The 27,509-nt window shown below is 42.6% G+C and overlaps 1 protein-coding gene across 5 annotated transcripts in view; it reads left to right on the forward strand.

Moving 5' to 3' along the window:
• The first annotated feature begins 766 nt into the window (after window positions 1-766).
• The window catches only part of egf (epidermal growth factor), a 201,632-nt gene continuing 174,889 nt past the window's right edge, over window positions 767-27,509 (forward strand). For all 5 annotated transcript variants that reach the window (XM_078542686.1, XM_078542712.1, XM_078542704.1 and 2 more), the window contains exon 1: window positions 767-1,267. In XM_078542686.1, coding sequence (XP_078398812.1) covers window positions 1,147-1,267 — 121 coding nt within the window. In that variant the 5' untranslated portion in view covers window positions 767-1,146. The remainder of the gene's footprint in view (window positions 1,268-27,509) is intronic.

The raw sequence follows: 27,509 nt of genomic DNA on the forward strand, positions 1-27,509 counted from the left end.
TGTATGATACTAGATGAGTGAATTGAAATGATAGCTGTTCCATTAGAAACAATGTCAACTGTAGCATGATGCTTAATTTAATGTTATATTCAATAACAGATAGCTGTTGTAAACAGGAAGCTGTTTAACGGTAGTTAAAGACAGAGGGTGCTGTGTGTATGTTGGGGGGGTGTAGTGGGGGCGGGTGGGGGGGTGGTGTTGGGAGTTGATGTGTCACCTGTTGGTGTGTGAAAAATTATTAAGCCAATAAAATTCTGCTTAACTCATGGTAAGCTATCAAGAATTATGCTTACCACTAAAATCTGTTTAATTTAACACGATCATTTACCATACATTTTGTATGCAGATTAAAGATATTATTTGACTTAAGTGATTGTGCAAAATATGATTTTTTTATTGCTGCATGAGGGAACAGTGGTGAACAATGATTGACTCTGCCGTCCTTTAGAAAAGCTGATATTTACTGTAGGTTCTGAGTGAGACAACCAAAAGTATTATTATTCGCATTCAACATGCAAGCTACAGACTTGTACCGACAGGGAAAATATGAGTTATGGGTCTCTGTTCTTTGGCTGACTTCTCTTTGGTATTAGTTTGCCCACATATACATTTGAATGAAGTCTAAGTCAACTGGTTTTAAAAAAACCAGAAAGGGGTGGGGCGAATAGAACTCTCGTGCTGCTAAGGGTTAGTGGAGGAGGGGAGCCCTTATAAATATATGCAAACAAGTTGGCAAAAGCAGAACACCTCATTCAGCAAAGAAAACGTTACACTAAAAAGAGCTTGGAAGCCAACACTGCATTATTGTAGTTTGCATTACTTTAATCTGTAGGCTTAATACTTGGGGGAAATTTTGTAATTATCAACTGATCTAGATTTTTTAAACGTGTCAAATCTGTCACAAGGGTGTCAGGCATTTCATACTTTACTTCCAGAAAGCTACAAAATCCTGCAAGGCATTCCGAGGGAGCTGCACTTTGTAAAAGTATAGAAGTTCACAATGTAGAAAAGAAGACATAGGAATTGTGAGAAAATGATACAGTCCATTTAGATTTCTTCTAGACACAACCTTCACACTTTTGCCCCAAAGGTATGCTTAAAAACCACTGAACTGTTCACTGCAGCTACCCAAGGAGAGTGGAGATTATGCTACTGTTACCACTTTTGATAGTAGTCTTCAGTGTTGTTTTGACAAATCTCTCGGCCTCTGTGGAGTGGAGATGTTTGGATGGTTACCATTTAGCTGATGATGACTTCACATGTGTTGGTAAGTTCACTTTTTTACTTGGACATTTTAGAACATATATATTGAGTAATAATTTTACATCTTATTTATCCTAAAATTCTTCTTTTGAACTATTGTATGTTTTCATTTCTAACTTATTATGCATTTATCTTTTATTTATAATTTAATATGAATAACATTTATAATGTTAGAATTAAAAATTCTACCATGACTTTATGTTCAATATAAAAAAATGCTTTAGCCTATACATTATAAATTGATTCTAAATTTCAATATTTCAGAAGTTTTTTTAAGAACTTTAACAAATCATAGTTATGCATGTTTATAAGGAACTTATTGGCAGACTTTTCTCCTATGTAGGATTTGTCTATTAATTATTGATTTATGATGGAACTTATATTGTTAAATTTAAAATGACATGTTTAGTTGAATGACTAGGAGTAGACAATGAATAGTACCGCATAAAATATCCGATGTCACTATTCCAAAAAAGAGCAGGAGAGTTCTCCCTGGTGTCCTAGCTGTCATTTTTCCAATTCAATGTACACATATTTGTGCTCAAATTCCTCAATGGCCTCATTCTGCCTGTCTCCAAAACCTGTTCCAGTCTTACAACCCTCCAAGAAGTCTGTGTTCCTCTAATTCTGGCCTCTTGTGCACACCTTCCAATGCTGGGATGATTTCCTTCACCCTACCATTGACAACTGTGTCTTCAGCTGTTTCGTCATTAAGCTCTGGAATTCCCTCCCTAAACCTCTCTGCCACGGGAGAGGGCCTTGATCCCATGGACTTCTGACTTGGAGGTAAGACTGCGACCACTGAGTCAAGGTGGATGCTGGTCTGTGTGGTTAGTGTGATGAGCTTTGATACCTGCATACTCTGTACTGATGAGAGCCCTGTCATCAGACGAAGTTCTGTGCCCTGTCCAGGTGATATCTCCCTTCCATGCCTGTATCAAACATAGCAGCTAGCACTGCATACAGACTGATCCAGCAGAAATCTCTGTGATGGCTTGGATGGATCTGGTAGCTTAGAAGTTTAATGCCTTGATAACTTTTAAAACTACTGGAAAAACTATTTCTGTTCCAGCAATTATCTGCATATCAGCTTGATGTATATCATGTAGTTCAACGAAGCGTGTTTATAAAGATAAGTCTTGGTTAATAAGCCCAGGTATAGCTTTTGGGGTTTGTAAATGCAGGTGTGGATATGAACATACAAATATACGAATTAGATGCAGGAGTAGGTCACTTGGCTCTCGAGCCTGCTTCACCGTTCAATAAAAACGTGGCTGATCTGATTATAACCTTATAATCCTGATAATCTTTCACCTCCTTGCTTATCAAGAATCCAACTACCTCTGCCTTAAAAATATTCAAAGGCTCTGCTCCACCACCTTTTGAGGAAGAGAGTTCCAAAGGCCCATGACCCTCTGAGAGATAAAAATTTCTCCTCATCCCTGCCTTAAATGGGCAACCCCTTCTTTTTATACAGTGACCCCTTGTTCTAGATTCTCCCACAAGAGGAAACATCCTTTCCACAACCACTTTGTCAAGACCCATCAGGACAGTATATGTTTCAATCAATTTGCCTTTTACTCTTCTAAACTCCAGTGGATACAAGCCTAGCCTGTCCAACCATTCCTCATAAGATAACCTGCCCATCCCAGATATTAGTCTAATAAACCTTCTCCGAACTGCTTCCAATGCATTTACATCCTCCCTTAAATAAGGAGACCAATACTATACACAGTACTGCAGCTGTAGTCTCGCCAATTTTCTGTATAACTGAAACATAACGTCCCTACCTTTGTATTCAATTCCCCTCACAATAAGCAATAACATTCTATTAGCTTTCCTAATTACTTGCTGTACCTGCATACTAAGCTTTTGCGATTCATGCACTAGGACACCCATCCCTCTGCATCTCAAAGCTCTGCAGTCTCTCACCATTTAGATAATATGCTTCTTTTTAATTCTTCCTGTAAAATTGACAATTTCACATTTCCCCACAATATACCCCATTTGCCAGGTCTTTGCCCACTCACTTAACCAATCTATATCCCTTTGTAGTCTCCTTATGTCCTCTTCACAATTTACTTCCTTACTTATCTTTGTGTCATCAGCAAATTTAGCAGGCATACCTTCAAGTCATTTATATAAACTGCAAAAAAAGGTGAGGCCCCAGCACCGATCCCTGTGGCACACCACTTGACACATCTTGCCAACCAGAAAATTACCCAATTATGCCTACTCTCTGTTTCCTGTTCGCTAGCCAATCTTCTATCCATGCCAATATGTTACCCCCTATACCATGAGCTTTTATCTTCTACAATAATCTTGATGTAGCATCTTATAAAACGCCTTCTGGAAATCTAAATATAGTATATACACTGGTTCGCCTTCATCCGCAGCACATTACTTCTTCAAAGAAATTCAATAAATTAATTAAACATGATTTCCCTCTCAAAAAACACGTTGACTCTGCCTAATTACCTTGAAAATTTTCAAGTGCCATGCTATAACATCTTTAATAATAGCTTTTAACATTTTTCCTATGACAAATGTTAAGCTAACTGGCTTATAGTTTTCTGCTTTCTGTCTCCCTCCTTTTTTGAATAAAGGAGTTACATTTGCTACTTTTCTAAAGGAACCTTCACCAAATCCAGGGAATTTTGGAAAATTAAAACCAACGTATCAACAATCTTCCTAACCACTTCTTTTAAGATCATAGAGTGAAGTCCATCAGGAGCTATGGACCTGTCAGCTGGCAGCTCCAACAATTTGCTCAGTACCACTTCCCTGGTGATTGTAATTTTCTTGAGTTTCTCCGTCCCACAGGATATATCACAGTGAATCATTTGCTCATGAAAATGATTGCTTCATTTAAGCTGGCAGTGTAATAGGAACCCCACAACATCTAGGTTAACATTCCAGTGTAGTACTGAGGGGATGCTGCACTGTTGGAGGTAGCATCTTTCAGGTGAGACATTAGACTGCCCTCACAGGTGGATATAAAAGATCCCATGGAGTTCTCCCGGTGGACAACATACATTCCCAACCAACATCACCAAAACAGATTATCTGGTCATTACTTCATTGTTCTTTGTTGGATGCTGGGTGTGAGCAGATTGGCTGCCACATTTCCTACAATACAAAGGTGACTGCACTTCAAAAAGTACCTTGTTGATTTTAATGTGCTTTGGCATGTCCTGAGGTCATGAAAGCTGCTATATAAGTCCAAGTCTTTCTTCACCATACAAGGAACTAGATTATACTGAAGCAAATTATGCAGTTACTTGTATAATATAAATACACAGATACAAATTGCTGATTTTTCAGGATTACTGCAGGTCTTCTGCCAAAGTTTTGGTGGACAAGTGGGAGAATCCATTTGGAAAGTCACCCTGATAGAAATTAACAGCACTGAAGCAGCACTTGTGAAAAAGCACAATTCACTCCATTTTAGGAACATAGGGACATAGGAACCTAGAAGCAGGAGGAGGCCATTCAGCCCATTGAGCCTCTCTGCCATTCAGTACGATCATGGCTGATCATCCACTTCAATGCCTTTTTCCCACACTATCCCTATGTCCCTTTACATCATTGGTGTTTAGAAATCTGTCAATTTCTACTTTAAGCATACTCAATGACTGGGTTTCCACAGCCCTCTGGGGTAGAAAATTCCAAAGATTCACAATCCTCTGAGTAAAAAGAAATTCTCCTCATCTCTGTCCTAAGTGGCTTCCCCCTTATTTTAAAATTGTGTCCCCTGTTTCTAGACTCCTCAACTAGGGGAAGCATCTTACCCGCAAGTAGTCTGTCTATCCCTTTAAGTATTTAGTGGGTTTCAATGAGATCACCTCTCATTCTTTGAAACTCTATAGAATACAGGACCAGTTTCCTCCATCTCTCTTCACAAGACAGTCTTGCCATCCTGGGAACAAGTCTGGTGAGCCTTCATTGCACTCCCACTATGGCAATAATATATTTCCTGAGGGAAGGGGACCAAAACAGCACACAGGTGCGGTCTAACCAAGGTTCTATACAATTGAAGCAAGACTTCAATACTCCTGCACTCAAATCCTCTTGCAATAAAGGCTAACATATCATTAGCCTTCCTAATTGCTTGCTGCTCCTGCATATTAGCTTTCAATGACTTATTAAAGAGGACACCCATGTCTCTTTGTACATCTAAACTTCCTAATCGCTTACCAGTTAAGAAATACTCTGCGCATCTGTTCCTCCTACCAAAGTGCATAAGTTCACATTTTTGCACATTATATTCCATTTGCCATATTCTTGCCCACACTAAGTCTGTCCAAATCCCCTTGAAGCCGCTTTGCATCTTCCTCACAACCCATATTCTCACCTAGCTTTAGTGTCATTCGTGAACTTTGAAATATTACATTTGGTCCCACATCCAAATCATTGATATAGATTGTGAACAGCTGTGGCCCAAGTATTGATCCTTGCGGTACCCCATTAGTCACAGCCTGCCAACACGATAATATTGTTACAATCTTACATTTCCCCATAAACAGTGAAGCTTTAATGGAATATAAGCCACAAAATGGCATGTTGCCCAGTAAGTTGCAAGTAACAGAGGTTCAACTGAGTTGAAGAGAGTTGACATGACTCATAAAGTGAAGCGTATCTCAATCACTACTTAGGTATAACAGGGGCAATTTGTTGACTTTCTGGTATAAACTGCATTCTACCCCATAATTTATAAGCACTACAGGTGAAAGAGTGTTACCAAAGCATTTTCTTCAAGAAAATCTTTTTAGCTGGATAAAGGCATTGTTCACACTTTGATTTTCATTCTGAATTTATTAAATAGGCTGTATATTAGAATTGCTTTCAAATTTCAATGGCTGGGAAATTCAATGGGGTTTCTTCCGAATTTCTGAATTAGTAATGCCGGCAGAGAGGGAGCAGCTCCAAGAAATTTCTCAGTCAATGCTTTAAAGACCTTATAAAATACTTTGAATCCATCTTAATTCAAATTTGTTGGTGAGCCAATGCAGCACTGTGGGATCTGCTTTGTATAGTCAATTTTATATGTGGGTACATTTATCTGGAACTATCTCTGCCTGGCCTGTACTGTTGAGTTCAATAATTTATTTCCATTTATTTTCACTATAGTGAACGACTATCATAGAGGATTCTGAAATTGTCAATTTTCAAAGGAATAATGTAAAAATTGCATTTAAAGTAATTAATAATGCACTTTAACTGGGTCAACATAATGAATTGCTGTACATTGATTATAAACACAAGTGGTTGCACTGCAGTAGAGGACTGAAAAGGGAGATGGACATGAGCTACAGGGCAACGATCATGCCAGTAGCAGTAAACTGTGAGCAGCCTCAAGCATTCAGGCCTCAGAGTGGTTAGTTAGCATAAACCTGTCAAATGGCCCTTTCAGTGCTTCATGCAGCAATTAGATTTATAATCCAGTTCGGTATGTATTATTATAACAAGGGATTGTACGATGGATTTTTAACATTATATTCTGCATACAACTTGTAAGGTATCATTTAATCTTCACAAATGTTTAATTTAACTGCAAAAAGTAAAAGCCAATTAGAATGAAGTTGAGAAATCAGTCAAATCTAGGTATTTGGATATAAAACAATTTAGCTCCCCTTTTAATTTGTTGCTTGCTTGCTTTAGAGCAACATTTCCCAAATCCATCTTATCTAAAATTTGTAGGAACTTTTTTTTATCTGTTTTGTTCATATGCAAATTAAATCTGGTAGTAGGCTTTATTGGCTGGCTGTGCTGGCAAGCAGAAACAAGAAAAACACAGAAGCTTCAAACAACAATTCTGCCTTCATTGGCATGCGTAATTGGGAAATTACATCTTGCATTCGCTAACGGTCTTAGGCTTTGAAACGTTAGAATATTAATCACAGCACCATTCAGAGACCGTACATTGTGAACTGGTGCAAATTGTTTGCTGATTTCAAATGCATAATCTCCTGGTGCACTCTAAAGATGTTATTGAGTCACCTCCAGGATTTTCAGTCTTTCGTTCAAAGCAGCTTGTCACATTGCTTTAGATGCTTTCATTGGAGTTCAACTCAGTTTACAGTACAAGTGATTCTCTTTGAAGCAGACTGTTGCTAGGATAAATGAAAGCTGCATTACAGCTGAAGTTGGTGACTCATCTCAACTTTCCCCTACCTGACAATCTAAAAGGGCTTTATTCTTATTTGAATTTTCCAGTTTCATATATCAATGATTAATATAATAATTGCATCCGTATCTTTAAAAGATTTACCTTGTAAAATTTATGCTTATGAAGGTTTCTGAAACACTGTCCACTTCAGACTCTCAGTGCCAACCTCAAGCACTTCCAGATCTTGAATAATGCAGCCAGACACAGAGTGAAAGCTCCCCCCTCTTTACCCACCTCTGTCCTAACCATGTACCTCAACCCCAACTTCAGGAGAACATACTTTCTTGTACCAGTATGACATACTTCAATTCCCTCCATTAGCTACCATTGTGGTGTCTGAGTAATGACTGCTAACTTAGTGCCAAAGTTAGAAACAAGTTATATAAAGGTATATTTTCCAATCAGATTTACGCCAGGTTCATTGACCTGATTGGGAATTTGGACAAGAAATATAATGGCAGATCTCCACCCACTTTGCATATCAATTGCAGTTCTGACATTGAATAGAAAGGATGCAGGAAGCTCCCATTCAAAACATTATAACATTTCAGAGAATCAGAGAATAATGGAGCACAGAAGGCGGTCATTTGGCCCATTACATCTATATCTGGTCTTCGACGAGCAATCTGCTTAATCCCACTCCTCCATTTTTCCCCCACCTTCCTGTATCTTTTTTCTACTTCAAATATTTATCAAGTTTCCTTTTGAAGGCTATTATTGAATCTGCATCCAACATTCTATCAGGCAGTACATTCCTAATCCTATCTACTCATGTGAAAAAGTTTTGTCACATGTCATCTCTGGTTCTTTTACCAATCATCTTAAATCTGTGTCAGCTTGTTATTAACCCTTCAGCTATTGGAAACAACATTCTCTTTATTTGCTTTACTTAAATTTTTCATGCCTTTAAACACCTTCATCAACTCTCCCCTTTGCTCGAAAGAGAACAATCCCAGTGTTTCTGTGTAACTGTCATCCGCAATTCCTGGAACTATTCAAGTAAATCTCTTCCGTATTCTCCCCAAAGCCTTCATATTCTTTCTAAAATGTTGTGCCCAGAATTAGACATGATATTCCATCTGGGTTCTGACTAGTGTATTATATAGGTTTAGCATAACTTACCAGCTTTTGTACTCTGCAAGTATTTATAAAACCTGGGATTCCATATGCTTTATTAACTGCTTTGTTAACCCTTATGCCGCCTTCAAAGATTTGTGCATAAACACCTTCAGGTGTCTCTTTTCTTATACCCCCTTTAAATTTGCACCATTAAGCTTATATTGTCTCTCCTTATTTTTCCCACCAGAATAAAAAACCCTCACACTTCTGCATTGAATTCCATCAGCCACATGCTTATCCATTCCACCAGCTTCTCTATGTCCTCTTGAAGTTGATCACTATTTTCCTCATTATTTACTACATTTCCAAGTTTCGCATCATTTACAAATTTCAAAATTGCACCCTGTATCCCCAGGTCCAAGTCATTAATGTATATCAAAAACAACTGTGATCCTAATACTTAAACTTGGGGAACTCCACTGTACAGCTCCCTCCAGTTTGAAAAATAACCATTCACTGCAACCCTGTTTTCTATCCCTTAGCCAATTTTGTATCTGTGCTGCTATTGTCCCTTTCATCCAATGGGCTTCAATATTGCTAATAAGCCTATTATGTGGTACTCTATCAAATACCTTTGCAAGTCTAAATACAGAGAGAGCTTGAGGTGTCAGCTGTGGCTCAGTTCATAGCACCCTCGCCTTTAAATCAGAGGGTTGTGGGTTCATGTCCCACTCCCGGAAACCAAGAACTGTGAATGTACTTGAAAGATTTACAGAGAGAGCTTTTGGCACATTGGTAGTGTCCCTATCTCTGGGCCAGAAGCTCTGTGTTCAAGTCCCACTTCAGGGCTTGATAGCCCTGGAAAGTCCACCCATAATGTGGCCAAGCAGGTTGATTATCAGCCTGTAAATTCTTCCAATATGCATGATGGCAGGTGATAAGAGCGGAAGAATTCCCTGGTCAGTCATACTGCGGAAGGCAACGGCAAACCACTGCAGTACTTTGCCAAGCATAATCATGGGTGAAGTCCATGGTTGCCAATACCCTCTTAGGACAGAGGACCTGAAGGAGGAGGAGGAAGTCCATATACACATCAACTTTACTGCCCTTATCCACTCTCTCTTTTACCCCAAGTGCTAGTCATTAATGTACAACAAAAAATGCAGTGGTCCTGGTACTGAACCTTGGGGACTGTATATCACCCTCCAGGCTAGGAACAGCCTTAAATGAAGTTAGGATGATGTCGTTTCACTGGGCAACCAATTTTCTGACATTCCAAAAAGAAGTACATGGAGTGATCTTGATATTGAGATGTCCATAAATAATGAGTGGCTTGGGAATGAGCTGTACACAGAAGGAAATTAAAAAGCAGTCAATTAGATTCAGTGATCAATTATCAGGGCATTCCTGCAGCATCGATTTGTGATTTTTGTTTTCTTTTGGTGCCAGACAGGTTTTAGGAACTTTGGGACAGTTGTTTCTTTTTATTCTTGTGGGCGTCGCTGGCTAGGCCAGCTTTTATTGCCCATCCCTATTTACCCTTGAGTTGTTCTGCTGCTGCTTAATTTTCTGATGACTGCTTTACTAACACTATTGGTTTCCTGATGGGCATCCCCTATATCCGAGCTTTTCTGAGGAAGAAGAGGTGGGATGGGGAATGATAGGGATGTCCGAGAGGTCAGCCTGCAGCAGAGGTGATCTGCGCCCACCCACCCTCAGAGAGGTGTGCTTAACATACTTTGCCAGAGGATTAATGCACACGGAGATGCCAATTGCCCAATTGTGATGGCAGGCCCAATGACTCAAATATGATATATGAAAACTTGACTAAACTATATAATAAATGGTTGTCCAGAAATACCACAATTATAATATGTCATCCCTTGTGTGTTACTGCATGAAAAAAGACATACCAGGAAGATGATGCCTACACAGTCTGATTACGCTACACTTCACCAAGATTCTACCATCATGCCACACCTGGCACACCTACCTGCCAACAACCCTGGGTCAGCAGAGAGCCAGAAACAAAGTTGAGCTATTTGCTGCTGGGATACTTGTAGCTAACATGAAGCATAGGCCTTGGACTACCAGCAGCAGTAGAGTATCTGAAGTCTCAAACCTGCAGCCATCTTGTACAGGCATGCAACAATGCTAATCCATTGGGATGGTTCCTTGGAATGGAAACAGGGCCATTTTCCTTGTAATTATCATGTGTAGCATCACCTTTACTTCATCAGTCATTAAAGGTCAGAGGCTAGGAATCACGCAACGAGTAACTTACCCCTTGACTCCCCAAAACCTGTCCACCATCTACAAGGCACAAGTCAGGAGTGTGATGGAATTCTCTCCACTTGCCTGGATGAGTGCAGCTCCCACAACACTCAAGACACCGTCCAGGACAAAGCAGCCCGCTTGATTGGCACCACATCCACAAAAATTCACTCCCTACACCACCGATGCACAGTGGCAGCAGTGTATACCATCTACAAGATGCACTGCAGGAATTCACCAAGGCTCCTTAGACAGCACCTTCCAAACCCACGATCACCACCACTAGAAGGACAAGGGCAGCAGATAGATGGGAACACCACCACCTGGAGGTTCCCCTCTAAGTAACTCATCATCCTGACTTGGAAATACATTGCCATTCCTTCACTGCCGTTGGGTCAAAATCCTGGAATCCCTTCCTAACAGCACTGTGGGTGTACCTACACCACATGGACTGCAGCAATTCAAGAAGGCAGCTCATTACCACCTTCTCAAGAGCAACTAAGGATGGGCAATAAATGCTGGCCCAGCCAGCGAAGCCCGCACCCTGTGAAGGATTTTTAAAAAATGAATTGCTTGCTAGGTTGCTCTATAACTTGCCTGCAAACCTTGGATGGAATTTTACAGGGCCTTTGGGTCTGGGCTTGGACGGGTGGCGAAATGGCCTGGGAAGGGGCCGAGCATGCTACCCAACACTTCCCTGTTGCCATGGCATTTTGCCAGTGGCTGGAAAGGCGGAGGAGGGCCGGCTCAGAGCCCAATAGAGCCATCTATTGATCAACTAAGGGCCTCGGCCCACTTTGGCTGGCATTTTACTAGTGGCAGGGGAGGGAGGCCATCCACCAGCTGGAGAGACTTAAACCCTGGTGGCCTCCTGGCACTCTTCAAGGATGGAGGGCCTCCCTTTTGGGCACTGTTTGACCAACAAAGGGGCCCCAGCAGCAGTGAACACCACACCATGGAATTGGCACTGCATGCCCTCAGTATCGCACCCAACCCCAACTCACTAGAGCCTGCCTGACGAGCCCTGACACCCCCCCCTAGACCTCACTTACCTTGCTTTGGGTATGCTGTCCATCCATGCGTCGTCTTCCTCCAGGTGCAGCCTCAGCAGTGGCCACTGCTAGCAGTGACACTCTTGAGGCTGCTGAGCAGCCAGCCCTCTGACTGGGCCAGCAGCTCATGAGGATGGGCTTTCAACCTTAACAGGATGGTAGCTCCAGTAGCAGCCACTTAATTGGACACCATCAGTAAATGCCACCTGGGTTCTGCTGCCTGCTGAAGCAAAGTCACCCTCTCACTGCTTTCGGGCCTGGCGGCAGGATTCCTAATGCTGCACTGCCTGAAAAATATCGGTCCTTGTTTCAATTATCCATATTGGTTTCCTATCTGTTCATTTTTCGTGCACTTTTACACCTCTTCCCTTCACCCTGACTGTCAACAGATTGAACAACTTTGCACATGTCACTTGTGCCCAAACTGCCACCATACCAGCACTGCACGCTATATTTTCATGTGGTGTATTTTTTAAGTATCAACACCTATTACTTGATACAAGATGTTCAAAAACTAGCTGCACCTAGCGGATAACACCTAGAAACATGCTACCAACTATACTTAAATGCTAATTTTTAAAATTATAATCAGTGTGAAGAAACTAGATAGGAAAGCTAATACAATGTTATCATTTACTGCGAAGGGAATTGAATGTAAAAGTAGGGAGGTTATGCTTCAGTTGTACAGGGCATTGGTGAGACCACATCTGGAGTACTGTGTTTAGCAATGGCTACCTTATTTAAGGAAGGATGTAAATGCATTGGAAGCAGTTCAGAGAAGGTTTACCAGACTAATACTTGGAATGGGTGGGTTGTCTTATGAGGAAAGGTTGAACAGGCTAGGCTTGTATCCACTGGAGTTTAGAAGAGTAAGAGGCAAATTGATTGAAACATGTAGGCCTGAATTTTCGGGTCGGTGACCGGGGGCGGGGCCCGCTTGCCGACGTGTAATATGACACAGGGTGATGTCAGGCGTGTGTCCCGATGTCACCGCGCGTCATTCAGATTTTTAGTTCAGCCGGCGCGCAGCCGAGTCCATTGCCCGCCTGCCGAACTGTCAAAGGCCTATTAAGGCCATTTAAATATCAATTACGCCAGAGGTGGATAGATTCTTGGTAAGCAAGGGGGTGATAGGCTATCGGGGGTACGTGGCATACAGGTTTCAGGTTACTATCAAATCAGCCATCATCTTATTAAATGGCGGAGCAGGCTCAAGGGGATGAATGACCTAGTCCTGTTCCTTGTTTGTATGTTCGTATGGCTTGATTTGGCAGTCAGCAGAGAAGCAAGTGCGCTCACCGATGACATCATTGAGAGCTATCCACAAAATCTAGTGACTCCTATGAGCTGTTTATCGCCTTTCCTGAGAACAGTTTAAAATCTGACTGCCAAGTCAAGAGGATCTCTTGGTATGTGGCAGCAGTGACATCAGCAAGGAGGGGAAGCAGCCAATCACGTTGAAATATTCACACGTAGCAAACCTGGGAATTAAAAACACTGATTATCCTCCACTTGTAATTTAAAATTTCAGATAGCAATAGATACAATAAATGATTATGATTGGATTAAGCTCATAAACAAAATGTAAACAAGAAAAGGTAATTTTACTTTTTTAGGTGGAATATTTTATCATGATGGAGAAATTCGACATTTCACAAATATGAAATTAGTGCCAGAATTTTACATTCCACGGGCCTGCGCCCAACCCGAGCAGACGTGAAATAGCACGAGATGACAGGCGAACATCCCGATGTCATGATGCATTCGCGCGATATTTCGTTTGGCGGGCACATGCGGCAGTCGGAAGCGTGCCCACTGACAATTAAGTGGGCATAGAAGCCCGTCAATGATGCAATCACAACGATTTTACGTGGCCCGTCCACATTTACAGTTGGCGGATGGGCCATTCTCCTGGACGGCATTCACATTGTTCAAACCTCAATCCAGGACTTGATGAAACCTCCACAGGGAAATAGAATAGAAAGAGATATCTGGGTACAGGTTTTTTATGAGGTATTCTTTCAGGCGCTCAATTGTGCTACACGGACATATTTTGCAGCATTTTTGTTGTGTCCTTTAGTCTGTGGAGGTCTGCAGCTCCCTGGGCCAGCTGTCTGTCTTCGGGGAGCTCTCTCAAAATGCTCAGCTGCACCCTCGGTTATGTCAGTGCCCACCCTCTTCCTGCCTCCACCCTGGCAGCACTGAGCATTTAAGCGTGCATTTCACACTAGCTGGCCGTTAATTGGCCAGCCAGCGTGAAATCGCGGTCGGGGGCTAATCATCGCGTGGGTCTGATGACCGAAAAATTCAGGCCTAGCTTTACAGGGCCAGTGAGGCTGTTTAGCAATAAATTATAAAGTTAGTATGCCATTGAAAATGCAGTTACATCTCATTCAACAAGGTGTAACTTTCTCAAGGGTTTTTGCAGTGAGACTAACAGCATCTGAATTGATTTCCATTATTACAGTCTTGGGGGCAAAGCATAGAATCGCTGGCAGCAACTCCTGGATTTCTGAGTTATTCTACACATGTGCAGATTCCTGAAGTTGCTGTCGTTTCAGTGGAGTGGATGTTGAAATGTTCACTATCATTGCTACTGCAAATTCCAGGTCATAGATTCAATTAGACAATGCGCCACATGCCCAAGTTGGCATCATTTATCATTCCATATCAAAGTGTAATTGAAATTTAAAGATTTGAATATTGCAATCAGCATGATGGTAAAACAAATGGTTCTTTGAGCCAGTGTTAACATTTCACCCGGGAAGTGTAAAGCTAAATGTGTAACTTAATTTGATAATGTCTAAATCAGGTAACACCAGGGGTAAAATTTTTCACTCGGCGGGCGAGTGCGTGCCTGACCTGACCAAGTGTAAAATGATGTGCGATGATGTCGGGCGAGCGCCCCAACATCATTGCACACTCGCACGATATTTCGGTCGGCGGGCGCGTGCTGGAGTTAGCAGCGTGCCCGCCAACAACTAAAAGGCCTATTAAGGCCATTAAACAGTTAATTAAAATAAAATTTTCACTGCCCGTCCAACCTTACGGTTGGTGGCAGGTGAAAAAGCCAAGTGGCCTTTACAGTTTTCAGAAACCTCATCCACGGGCAGGATGAGGTTTCCAAATGCAAATAAAAATAAAATGAAAACTTTAATTTTTCATTAACAACATTTCCCTGCTCATGTGACAGAGTCAAATGAGGGTCATGTTCCATTACATTTTTATTTTAAATTTTTTTTTCAGATATCTCCATCTCCCTGAGGTAGCTCTCTGCCACAGGGAGATAATGCAGCGCACACTCGCACACATGTGTGAAGGCCACACTTGCCCGGATCGCACTCCTCCCCCCCACCCGCACAGGCAGCGCTGAGCGCTGCCGCTCGCATTTCATACTGGGCAGGCCTTAATTGGCCCGCCAGCGTGAAATTGCCTTATGGGCCCGATCGTGATCGGCTTCCTGATCGCCCGCACCTGCCCCTGCCAAGCCCGCATGCCAAGGGCAAAATTCTCCCCCAGGTAATTGTCGTTTATTTTGAAAATGTTAGCTTTTGATGTACAGTGACAGGCACAATGGAGATATCTGCCTTAACTTTGGTGAAATCCATAGTACGTGGACACATAATAATGGTAAGGTTCTAATTATCAAGATTTTTCAGCTTTAAAGATCAAAATTCTTCACTACTTTCATTGACTACTCACTGGGTAGAATGTCTTGGTGATGCTGATTGTCTTATTCAAAGCTTTAATATTCAACGAACTATCAGCATTCGCCGCCATTGGTCCACTGAAACGGGCAGCAACTTCAGGAATCTGCACATGCACACTCTAACCCAGAAGTTGCTGCCAATGATTCTGCGCTTCTCCAGAGGGAGGACAGTTGAGGCCCAACCTCCACAGCACCCCCACCAAAAGGCAAAACCAGTAAAAGTTGGAAATGAAGGGTACCAGTAAAACTTGTCCAAACTAGTCTTGTATACCTTAAACTGGAACTCCAGTATTACTAATGCCAGTGTTACTGATTTTTACTGGGATTTGAAACTTTTGAACTGGTTTTTCCTTCTGCACCAGAACGTAATAATGAAAATCAATAGAATTGATAAAAACTTCCCTTGGTGTCGGAGGACACTCCATTTTAGGGGAAAATAAGGGAAGAAAGTTGACAAATTTTCAACAATGCAAGAACTTAAATATAAGTATACAGGTAATCTAGGCCACATTCACAGTGTGGTTTGAGAAGCATAAAACTCAGGTTATCATATCCTTCCAGCTAAAAATGCTTCTGAGTGAAAGTGAGAGACACCAGTAAGGGGAAATGAATAATATCTCAAATGGAAAAGAAAATTGGGTGATTTTTCCTTGCAGCAAGTACTTGAACTTGTTGAGTGTCAGATTTGCAAAAAATGTCTGATCTAGTAAGATATATCTATCATTCGGCATAACATTCTATTTAGATCTAGTGGAAAATTCTTTCATACTTTTGGATAGGGAGATCTTGTGGTGCAGTGGTAGCATCCCTTCCTTTAAACTCAGAAGCACTTGGTTCAACTCCCTCTTCAGGACTTGATGGCTATGGGAGGTGCATTTATAATGTGGCTAAACAGGTTGATTATCAGCCTGTAAATCTGTCCAGTATGCCCAATGACAGGTGATAAAGAGCAGGAGAGTTTCCTGGTCTGCTTTACTGCAGAAGGTGGTGGCAATATTTTGCTAAGGATAATCATGGAAGTCAATGTCCTCTTAGGGCATGGTACCTGGAAGAGGAATGACTTCTTCATATAACATGTTATTTTACAAGCAAAAGCATGGAGCCTTTTTGCTTTTCGATACCATGTTGCACTTCATTCTTAATTACATCAGATGAAAACTGGGTCATGGTAAATTGGTATCGACAGTGTGATTGTCTTAATCGGTACTGGGAATTCCGAGTATATTCATAGAGACTGGCAGTCTGGAAATTTTAATTTTGATTGTTATTTTAAAGAAAGTTGGAGGTGTTATGGCGGCAAAAATGGTAAATGCCAAGCTGCCCAAATCCCAGAAGGAAACTTGAAGCAGCTGCCACAACTATTTGCAATTTGTACTTATTTCGAGATGCGGGCTTTCAATTCAGTAAAAAGGCCACCAAGTCTCACAGGTTTCTTACAAAACTAAATTAAACCTTTATTAATAGGAGAAATGATTTTAAGCACATATTTAAATCTACAAATTACTACTATGATAACTTCTAAATCCCCTAATTAATCTAACCCCCAGTTAGACCCCCGTTAAGGCAACAGTAAGACCAATAGATTTAAAAAAACCCAAACAGTCGAATTCAAAGTGAGTTTTTCTCAGCTTCAGTTCCTTGTAGACAGCAGCTTGAGGCTTAGATGCTGGAGGCTTTTCGCATTTGTGTTAGATCTTAGAATGCCTTCTTCCCTACATGCCTTTATACAGATTTCCCTTTGAATGTAAATTCCCTTTGGACTTCACATCTTGGGTAATAATAAAAATCTATCATGGTACCAATTTTACCAGTAATCTTTGGGAAAAATAAACACTGTTTCTAACTTCTCCTGGCCAGGTGAAACATTTCACCCCTTCTCTTGAATTCAAGATAGTCTGGTCTATTTAAAAATAAATACAAATGTTCCTTTTACACCTTACATTCTTAAACTTTCCCCATGTTTACCTACTTAACATTTCAAACCTAGCTTAACTTCTGAAACATCAAACCCTTCAGACCAGCTGCCTTTAATTCAATTGTACCCTCCACCACACACACAGACATAGGGCAGAATTTTATGGTGGGCGCACTATGAAGCGCAACGCGCGCCCGCCATTAATTAAAAGCCTTGTTAAGGCCCTTAACTTGGCAATTGAAACCGATTTTGAGCAGCCTGTGCAATCTTCAGCTTGACGCATGGGTCCTACGGGTAGGCGGGTAACTGATTTTTTAACAAACCTCATCCACGGGCGGGATATGTGTGCTCAGAGGGGTTGTTAATGTTTTTTCTGAAGTATTTAATGCAGAAAATGTTTTAAACTTGCCTATGTGATTGTTACCAGTTCAGATCGATTTCCAATAGTTTTCTCTGTACTTTGAAGTTTCAGCTCACCAGTCTGCAGACAGTAATCTTTATCGGGCCTGCAGCTTTCCGGAGGCCTCCATTTAGCCTGGGTCTGGGTTCTGACATCTCCACTGGAGGCAGCTCCTCTGAGGAGGAAGGGAGGGATAGAATAAGGAGAAGGCCAGGAGTGGACAATCAGCCTCCAGGGGAGCCACCTTTGGGAGGCCAGGCGCAGGCACAAGGGGTGCAGGGCCAAGAGGTTGTCTAAGGTGGAAGGGGCTGCAGAAGACGCCACTATCCTGCTGCCTGGGTATACAGGCGGAGAAGCAGCTACCTCATAATGACTGAGGTGCAGTGCCGAAGGAGGCTCAAGGGAAACAGTCAACTGAATCTGTCAGATGATTGTCCCTGAGATCTCCCCTAACTGTGTGGGTGGACACCCCATGCCAGTGGCTCTGAAGATCACAGTTGCCCTCCACTTCTATGCATCTGGCTCCTTCCAGGGCTCGGTGGGTGATCTTTGCGGTATCTCCAATCAGCTGTCCACACTTGTGTCAAGCAGGTTACAGACGCACTGTTCAGACGGGCATTGACTTTCATCCACTTCCACTGCAACCAGGCAAGTCAGACACAGCGAGCCAGAGGCTTCACAGCCATTGCTGGCTTCCCCCGCATCCAGGGTTCAATAGACTGTACACATGTGGCCATCAAGGCGCCAGCAGGTGAGCCCGGTGCCTTCGTCAACAGGAAGGGCTTCCACTCCATGAACGTGCAGATAGTGTGTGACCACAGGATGCAGATTCTGCAAGTTTGTGCAAGGTACCCAGGCAGCTCCCACGACGCCTACATCCTCAGACACTCCCAGGTGCTGGGGCTCTTCAGTACTCCAGCCCAACTTGATGGATGGCTGCTGGGTGACAAGGGCTATCCCCTCAGAAGGTGGCTCATGATGCCTCTCCGCTATCCAAGAACAGAAGCTGAAAAGCGGTACAATTAGAACCACGGCACCACAAGGGCTGTGGTGGAGAGAGCCATCAGTCTTCTCAAGATGCGCTTCCGTTGCCTGGACCGCTCAGGGAACGCACTCCAGTACCCCCCAGATCGCATCTCTGTGATAGTGGTAGCATGCTACGCACCGCACAATCTTGCGCTGGAAAGGGGGGATGCAGTTGACGATGAAGACCTTGACGCAGTGGATGAGGCTGCACATGATGAATCCAGCAGTGGCTCAGAGGATGAGGAAGCACAGGGAAATGATGAGGGGCAGCACGCTGACACGCTACTACACCAAGGAGGCACCCAGGATACTTTAATCCAGGGAACCTTCAGCTAGCTCCACACACATGGATCAGCAGGAACAGCATTGTCTGGCGCTTCCACACGTGGCACTTAGGTGCTACCTCTTCCACCTCATCAGCTGCAACTAAGGGCTTAGTACAGAAACATCAATGTCCACTCAAACACTCATGAGATGTCTGGGAAACATACAAATGCAGCACAAAGGAAACACCCTCAGCCATGGTCAGAAAAGTGGACTTTATTCCCAACAAAATAAAGCACAAACGTCGCTCAGACGTACATAATTATATTTTCCCTAATTTAGGGCCAACACAAAATCACCAGTGAGAAACCCGTGGAGTGCCTAACATGCCTTATGCTTACGTTTGCGGGTGCCACGTCTTGGTGCTGCCCCATTGCTCGGAGTGGCTTGTGAGACAGCCTGCTGACCTGCTGTCCTGTTGGCCTTGATGACCTTGGCAGGCGTCCTCTGGCCCGTGGAGCATGTGATGGCCCCGCCTGGGTGGGAGTGGCCAGTTCCAGAACTGGCACCTCCTCTGTTGTCGCAGCTGCAACGGCTGCAACGTTCACTGACAGAGGGGCGGAGGAGCTGCTGCCCTCATTCGGAGCGCCCTGAGAGGAGCTCGCAGAGACGACAGGCAGCTGCTGCACCGATGTGAAGTCCAAACCTACCTCCCTGCTCACCACAGATGGATGGGCACCGAGCGGCAACACTTGGTGCCCAGAACATCTCCCACGTTGCGAATGACCACTTGTGGCCATTAGCGCTGTGAGGTCAGAGCGTAACCCCATCAGAAGAGTCTCAATCCGATCGAAGCCCCTCTCCATGAGAGTCGCCAATCTCTCAGTGGAGGAAGCCTGACGCTCTGTCCTGAGGTTCATGCCATCACTGATACTCTGCCTGGATTCCTCCACCACAGAGACCAAGTGAAGCATACTCTCATGCAACACTGCCAGATGCTCCCGCGCACCCGGCCGCTTGTCCTGCATCTGCTACATGGCGGACATCTCCAGAGGCACATCATCACTGCTGGACTCAGCATGTGCCTGGTCTCCTGCAGTCCTCCGGCTGCTGGCGCCATTGCCACTCTCTGTCCGTGCCATCTCCTCCAGCGATTTTGAAGTGCCCTCTCCACTGTGACCCGGGACACTAGCCGACATCATAACCCCCACCGAAGTGTTTGTCGCTGTGCTGGTGCCTGGCTCGCTGAAATGATGTGACGCAAGTTGCAAGTCTTGGCCCTCAGTGGAGGGGGGGCTCCGGACGTGTTGGGCGGGGCCATGTGGTGGTGATGCTGAAATTAACAACAAGGACAGTGCATCAGTTAGTGTTCGGTCAGTAACACAATTCACCCCTTTCCCCCCCCAGGCTCATAAGTCGCTCACCCTCAAGAACCTAAGGAGACGAACATTGATGGGGTGGTAAATAGTCAAGAGGAGGCCCAAACATTACACGCGCATACAGACAGGCTGGTCAGATGGCCTAAGGAATGCCACATGGAATGTTATGTGGATAAGTGTGAGGTTATGCACTTGGGCAAGACAAACAAGGTACGGGAATACAGGAGAAATGGTCGGACCGTGGGAAGTCACGACGATTACAGGGACCTTGCTGGGCAGACCCGTTAAGGTAGCAGAGCAGGAACATAAGGCGTTTAACAAGGTAAAAGCCAGACTTGCCTTTATTAGCTGAGGAATAGAATGTAGGAAAAGGGAGGTCATGTTGCAAGTGCAGAAAACGCTGTCGAGGCCACAGCTACAATTCTGCGTTCAGTTGTGACCTGTGCTTCATGGGAGGGATGGCATTGGAGTGGGGAGAGTGCAGAGGTTCCTGACCTGGATGCATGCTGGCCTGGAGAGCTGGAGTTATGAGAAAACATTGCATACACTTGTGACATTTACCGGGGAGCACAGGAGATTGACAGGTTACATTATTGACCTTCATACCGTTATGAGCGGCATAGAATGGGTGGACAGAAGGCAACATTTCCCCTTGGCGCAGGGATGACTAACGTGGTGCCATTTATTTAAGTTGAGTGCCATAAGGTTGACAGGTGAGGTGCTGAGGACCTTTTGGACAGAGTAATGTGGGACGCACTGGCTGAAAGGGTGGTGGAGGTACAAACCCTTCTAAGACGCAATAAGTCTTTGGATGTGCAGCAGCGATGCCATGGCATGTTAGGCCATGGGGATAGTGGTCAGAAATGGGATAAGGCGACTTTGGAAGGTGCTAGAGACGCACATCCTCAAGGGGCAGAGGGACCTTTGTGTATAACCCACACGTCTGACTGTATGAGTCTGTGAATGAGCAGTGTTGCTGCATTAACGATTGCAGCAATCATCAGTGCTTTGGATGGTGGGGAGACGGAGTGGATGGGACTGTGGCCCTCAAATACCTGGCCGCTGGACTCAGCATGTGCCTGGTCTCCTGCAGTCCTCCGGCTGCTGGTGCCATCGCCACTCTCTGTCCGTGCCATCTCCTCCAGCGATTTTGAAGTGCCCTCTCCACTGTGTCCCGGGACACTAGCCGACATCATAACCCCCACCGAAGTGTTTGTCGCTGCTCTGGTGCCTGGCTCGCTGAGGAGCACCCCAACCTCACCGACACCTGCCTCCCTGGCCGCTTGCCTCCTCCCCAGCTCCATGGCCTGCTCCTCATACGTGGTGAGGTGCTGCAGCATGGCATGCCCACCACCAGTCCGCTGACGCTCCCGGATATTGCTCTCAGTTTTTGCCTGCAGAATAAAGAAGAGCATTTATTGGGGCTGATCGCTCATGTACTCTGCACGCGCACGCCACGCCCCAACACAGTGGCCCATCTGAGGCTTCCAGCAGCTCCTGTCCACACTACTGGTGATCAGTCCCCAGAAGATAGTACGGCTGGTCCCAACCCCCTCCCCCAACGGACACCTTGGACACATTCGGCATCCATCACTTTGAATAACACACGGATCTTAGCGCCCATGGCAAGGAGGCACAGCTAGGTGTGGTGCCGAGGCCAGTAGTTGGCTCTTGGCCATGACACCTTGAGGCTCCCCTTCCACCATCTCATCACCATTAATAAGACATGTGTTGGAGTTCTGAGTATGTGTCTAGCTGCCTCCCCTGCAGGTTGCCCCCAGACTACTCAAATGCAACAAACACCAACATATGCTGCGGGGAGAACCCATCTTCTCCTCAACCACTAAGGCTGATGTAAGCATGGTCACTATCTGTTTGCCCACCCAGCGTGCACCAAATGCCCAATGCAGTAACGACATTATGACATGGGTGAGTTGGGGGGGTGGCCTCAAAGGCTAAGGCTACCTGCTGGGTAAAATGGCCAAGGCTGACATGGTACTCACCCTTCCAGAGCGCAGCAAATCATTGAAGCGCTTGTGGCACTGTGTTCCTGTGCTTTGCACAGCATCTTGAGAGCAAACAGCCTCCGCCACCTCCTCCTCCCATCCTCCATTAAGCCAGCAGCAACCCATAGACTTAACCAAACACCTGGCAAAGCATTTTCACCTTACGAATTCAAAATCAGGTTATTTTCACTGTGGAGCCAGTTGGAGACTTGCAGCTGCCTTTTGATCTTACATTGCCTCTGCCTGCACACCCCAAAACTATTGAAGTTACACCTACCAGTCCCATTGAATGTTAATTCGCATTGTATCAACAACCTCTTTGAACTTCACCTTTTAACAATGAAACCCCTTTCATAATACCAATTTTATTAGTAATATAAACATATTGCTTGGTACCTGCTAGAAAGGGGTCAATTTTCACCCCACTTCTTGAATGCTGTATTCAAAATATGCCAATGCACGCTATCTCTCTTACATATCAAAACTAGTACATATCAAAGCACCCAGATTAGCTGGCTCTAATCCAATTTAGACATACCTGCAGACTAAACCTCTATTTTAAAAGAAAAATATTTTCCAAAAGATTATATACAATAATAACTTCATGACATCCCTCTCCTTATCGAAAAATGAACCAACATAATTCTACAAGATGGCTTCATTTTAATAGCCCATCTCACACCATCTCCTATACTTATTACACTATTACATTACCAGCTGCATGCATTAACATAACTATATATATACACAAGTCCTTGGTATCAACAGAAATCACTCCAGTTCAGTGTCCAGGTTTTTATTTTAAATATTCGATTTTCCTTTAAGCTTCAAACTCTTGATAATGCATCTGCGAACAGATTTTCTCTTCCAGCAGTGTGTATAATACGTAGATAAAATGGTTGTAACAATAGACTGCATCTGAAAAGCCTTGCACTTTTGTCTTGAAATTTGTCCAGAAACTTCAAAGGATTATGGTCTGTATAAATGATTGTTTCTGATGAATTGTTTGCAACATAAATTTCAAAATGCTGCAATGCTAACACCAAACTCAAAGTCTCTTTATTGATCATTGAATATCTTCTCTGTTGTACATTCAGTTTCCGTGAAAAATACCCTATCGGTTTTTCAATTCCAGTGTCATTTTCTTGTAACAGTACAGTCCCAATGCCTATATCGCTTGCGTCACTGGCCAACTTGAATTGCTTGGCATAATTGGGTACTGCCAACACCGGTGTCATAGTTAATACAGTTTTTCAAACTATTAAATGACTTCTGACTTCAGTGCCCACTGAAACTTCTTGTTTTTTAATAGTTCTATCAGTGGAGCAACCACTTAGCTAAAGTTTGGTACAAATTTCCGGTAAAACCCACTCATGCCCAGAAATCTCAAAACTTCTCGTTTTGTTGTAGGCACTGGGAAATCCACGATAACCTTGACTTTCGCATCTCTCAGAGCCACCTTACCATGTCCAATGGTATGGCCTAGATACGTAACTTGCACTTTTGCAAATTCACTTTTAGCCAAGTTCATTACCAAATTAGCTTCTTGTAATCGAGTAAATAATTATTCCAGATGCTGTAAATGCTCCTCCCACGTCTGACTGAAAACAATTAGATCATCAATATAAGCCGCACAATTGCTTAGACCTGCAATTACTTTGTTTGTCAGCCTTTGAAATGTCGCAAGTGCATTCTTCATATCAAAATGGCATGACTTTAAACTGATATACTCCACTTGACGTTACGAAAGTATATCTCTTTTGCTCTCTCCGACAATGATACTTGCCAATATCCTTTTAACAAGCCAATCTTTGTGATAAATTTTGATTGTCTCACTTTCTCAATGCAATCCTCCAACCGTGGTATGGGATATGAATCTGCTTTTGTCATCACATTCACCTTTTGATAGTCCACACACAGTCTTTGTGTTTCATCCAGTTTCAGTATCAATACAACAGGTGAACCCCAGTTACTGCAACTAGACTCAATGATATCATTTTGAAGCATTAAATCAATTTATTTTTGTACTTGTGATAACTTTGCTGGATTTAATCTATAAGGTTGTTGCCTCACTGAAGATGATATTTCTATACATACATCATGTAAAGCTAAATGTGTCTTTCCCAACTTATTTCCACAAATAGGTTTGTGTGATTGCAATAGCTTTTCCAAATCACTTTGACACTTGCCTGGAAGATATCTCAATATTTCATTTAAATTTTCAAACACCCCCTCATTATCCAATTTGATTAGAGGAAAATCAATTTCAGAGTTCTGCACATCTACCTCTTTCTCATCATCCGCCATCGCTAACACATCTTTTTGTTCCTCTTCCCTGTCAAAGTACTTTTTAAGCATATTTACATGACACATCCTCTGCTTCTTTCTTCTATCTGGAGTATTTATTAAATAATTTACTTCACTCAATTTCCTTTCAATCCTGCAAAGCCCACTAAATCTTGCATTTAATGAGTCCGCTAGTATTGGTAATAAAACTAATACTTTCTCTCCAGAAACAAAGCTGCAAATTTTAGCTTTCTTATCTGCTTTCACATTCATTACTTGCTGTGACATCTTTAAATGTTCCCGAGGCAACTCACATGCTCTATTTAATCTTTCCCTGAAATTTGATATATAATCCAGGAAAGCAGTTTCTGAATTTTGACTCACCGATTTCTAATGAATCAATTTCAGTGGTCCCCTTAATTCATGACCATAAACTAGTTCAAAACGGCTAAAACCAGTCGATGCATTAGGAGCGTCTCTAATAGCAAATAACAAAAATGGAATTCCTGTATCCCAACCCTGTGCATAATCCTGACAGTATGCTCTTACCCTAGTTTTTAAAGTTTGATGCCAGCTTTCCAAAGGTCCTTGTGACTCCGGATGATAAACTGTTGACTTAAACTGTTTTGTCCCCAAACTGTTCATTATTTCCTTAAACAGCTGTGACATGAAATTTGACCCCTGATCTAATTGTATTTCTTTAGTTAAACCATATCTTGTGAAAAATTTAATTAACTCCTCACAATCTCCTTAGTTGTAATATTTCTTAAAGGTATCACTTCAGAAAACCTAGTAGACACATCCATTATTGTTAATAAATACTGATTTCCACTTTTAGTCTTAGGGAAGGGTCCTACACAATCAATCATGACCCTGGTAAAAGGTTCTTCAAATGCTAGTATTGGAATTAAAGGCACAGACTTAGTCACTGCTTGTGCTTTTCCTGTTACTTGACATATGACAGATTCTACAGAATTTGACTACATCCATATGCAATCTAGGCCAAAAAAAAAAATGCCTCTGTATCTTTTCCTGTGTTTTCCTAATTCCTAAATGTCCCCCCATTGGAATTTCATGAGCAATCCTCAGAATTTCATTTCTATACCCTGATGGGACAACAGTCTGATGCACCTCCCTCCAGCTTTCATTTGCTGAGACGTGATCTGACCGCCACTTTCTCATTAATATATTCCCTCGAAGATAATAACATAATGGAATACATTTTGCTTTGGTTTCTGAATAAGCAAATAATTTTTCTGTAACTCCATTAACCTCTTTGAGTTAAACACTTCAACTGAACTGTCCTGCATTCCTTCCTCCTGAACAATGTTATCAAGTACAGTGCCAGCTAATTAGATTTCAACACCTCCTTGCCTGTGAACTGCTTGCTTACCTTATTTATTTTGTTCTTCCCTATGGGTTTTTGATCTCATTATAACACAATCAGGAAACAATCCAGGATGTTCCTTCTGTAGCACTTCTGTTGAAAACATTGCTACAGGCTGCTCAACTACCACAGGCATCACCCACAATTGCGATCCAGCTATATCATTACCTAGAATAAATTGAACCCCTGCTTTGGGCAATTTTTCCACCACTCCAACTATAACTTCACCATTTAGGATATAAGAGCAGGAAATTGAAAACATGAGTTGGACCCAAAACCAGTATATTTGTATTTTCCACTATCTTGAATGCTGGTTCAAGATTCAGTTTTCCCTGTAGGCCCTGCCCACAAAGCTGGCCACTTCTTGGATCAACATTGCAAGATTCCACTATTGGGCTAGTTCTGAAAGACTCTTGAAGTTGTGTTTTTGTTTAACATTAGTAGATACATATTAAAATAATTTTTATATAAAAACATTTAATTCACTAAGAAACCGTCCTGTGTAAATCAATGTAATGGTTAAATGGTTCAATATAGTTGTTTTAAGTTCGGGTGATTTTAAATCAGTTTACTCACAAGTGAAGGGCTGGACACCCTTAGAAAATGCTCAGTATTGCTGATAAACCTAGTTTCTGCTGTGTTACCACTCTTAAATATATGAAGGAATACTTAATAATGGAAAGAAAAAGAAAGAACTATTACCTCCTATTACTCTGCTCGATTACTCTGGAAGATTTTGTGTTTATGATTATGCAATGAATTTTAGTGAAAACTTAAACAGTAACCTAACCAGAGCAAATTTCAAGCACATTTCCAATGCAATTTCCCAATTGCGCCAAAAGTGATAGATTTTTTGAATTATGACAAATGTAAGTAAAAGAAAATATAAAGTTGTTTTAATATCTGTTATGAGTTTAAAAGAGGCAACTCTACTCCTGAGTCACAGCAGTAAAACTATTTGACAGATGAGCAATGGACAAGAATTTTTTTCCCCACCAACTAATTTTTTTTGCTGTATCAACAATAAACAACAGAAAGCCACAGAATGTGAACAATGACAGTAAAATGAGTCAGTTATAATATGGGCAGTGCTGATTGCTACCTGCAGATGTAGACAGAACCTGTTTCAAGCTTAGCAGTGATTCAATGTATTTGTCTTTGCAGCTTTCTAGTTTTATAGTTATTACTTACCTGTGTTGGTATGTGTTGCGTTTCTGATACTGAAATCAGATAACAGTGCATCATCAGGGAGAAAGACTAAGCCTGAAATCTGTGACTCAGACATGGTTAAGAAATGGAGTGGAGATTTATAATAATGTT

The sequence above is a fragment of the Cetorhinus maximus genome, chromosome 1 (genome assembly GCF_964194155.1).
Source record: "Cetorhinus maximus chromosome 1, sCetMax3.hap1.1, whole genome shotgun sequence".
NCBI lineage: Eukaryota > Metazoa > Chordata > Chondrichthyes > Lamniformes > Cetorhinidae > Cetorhinus > Cetorhinus maximus.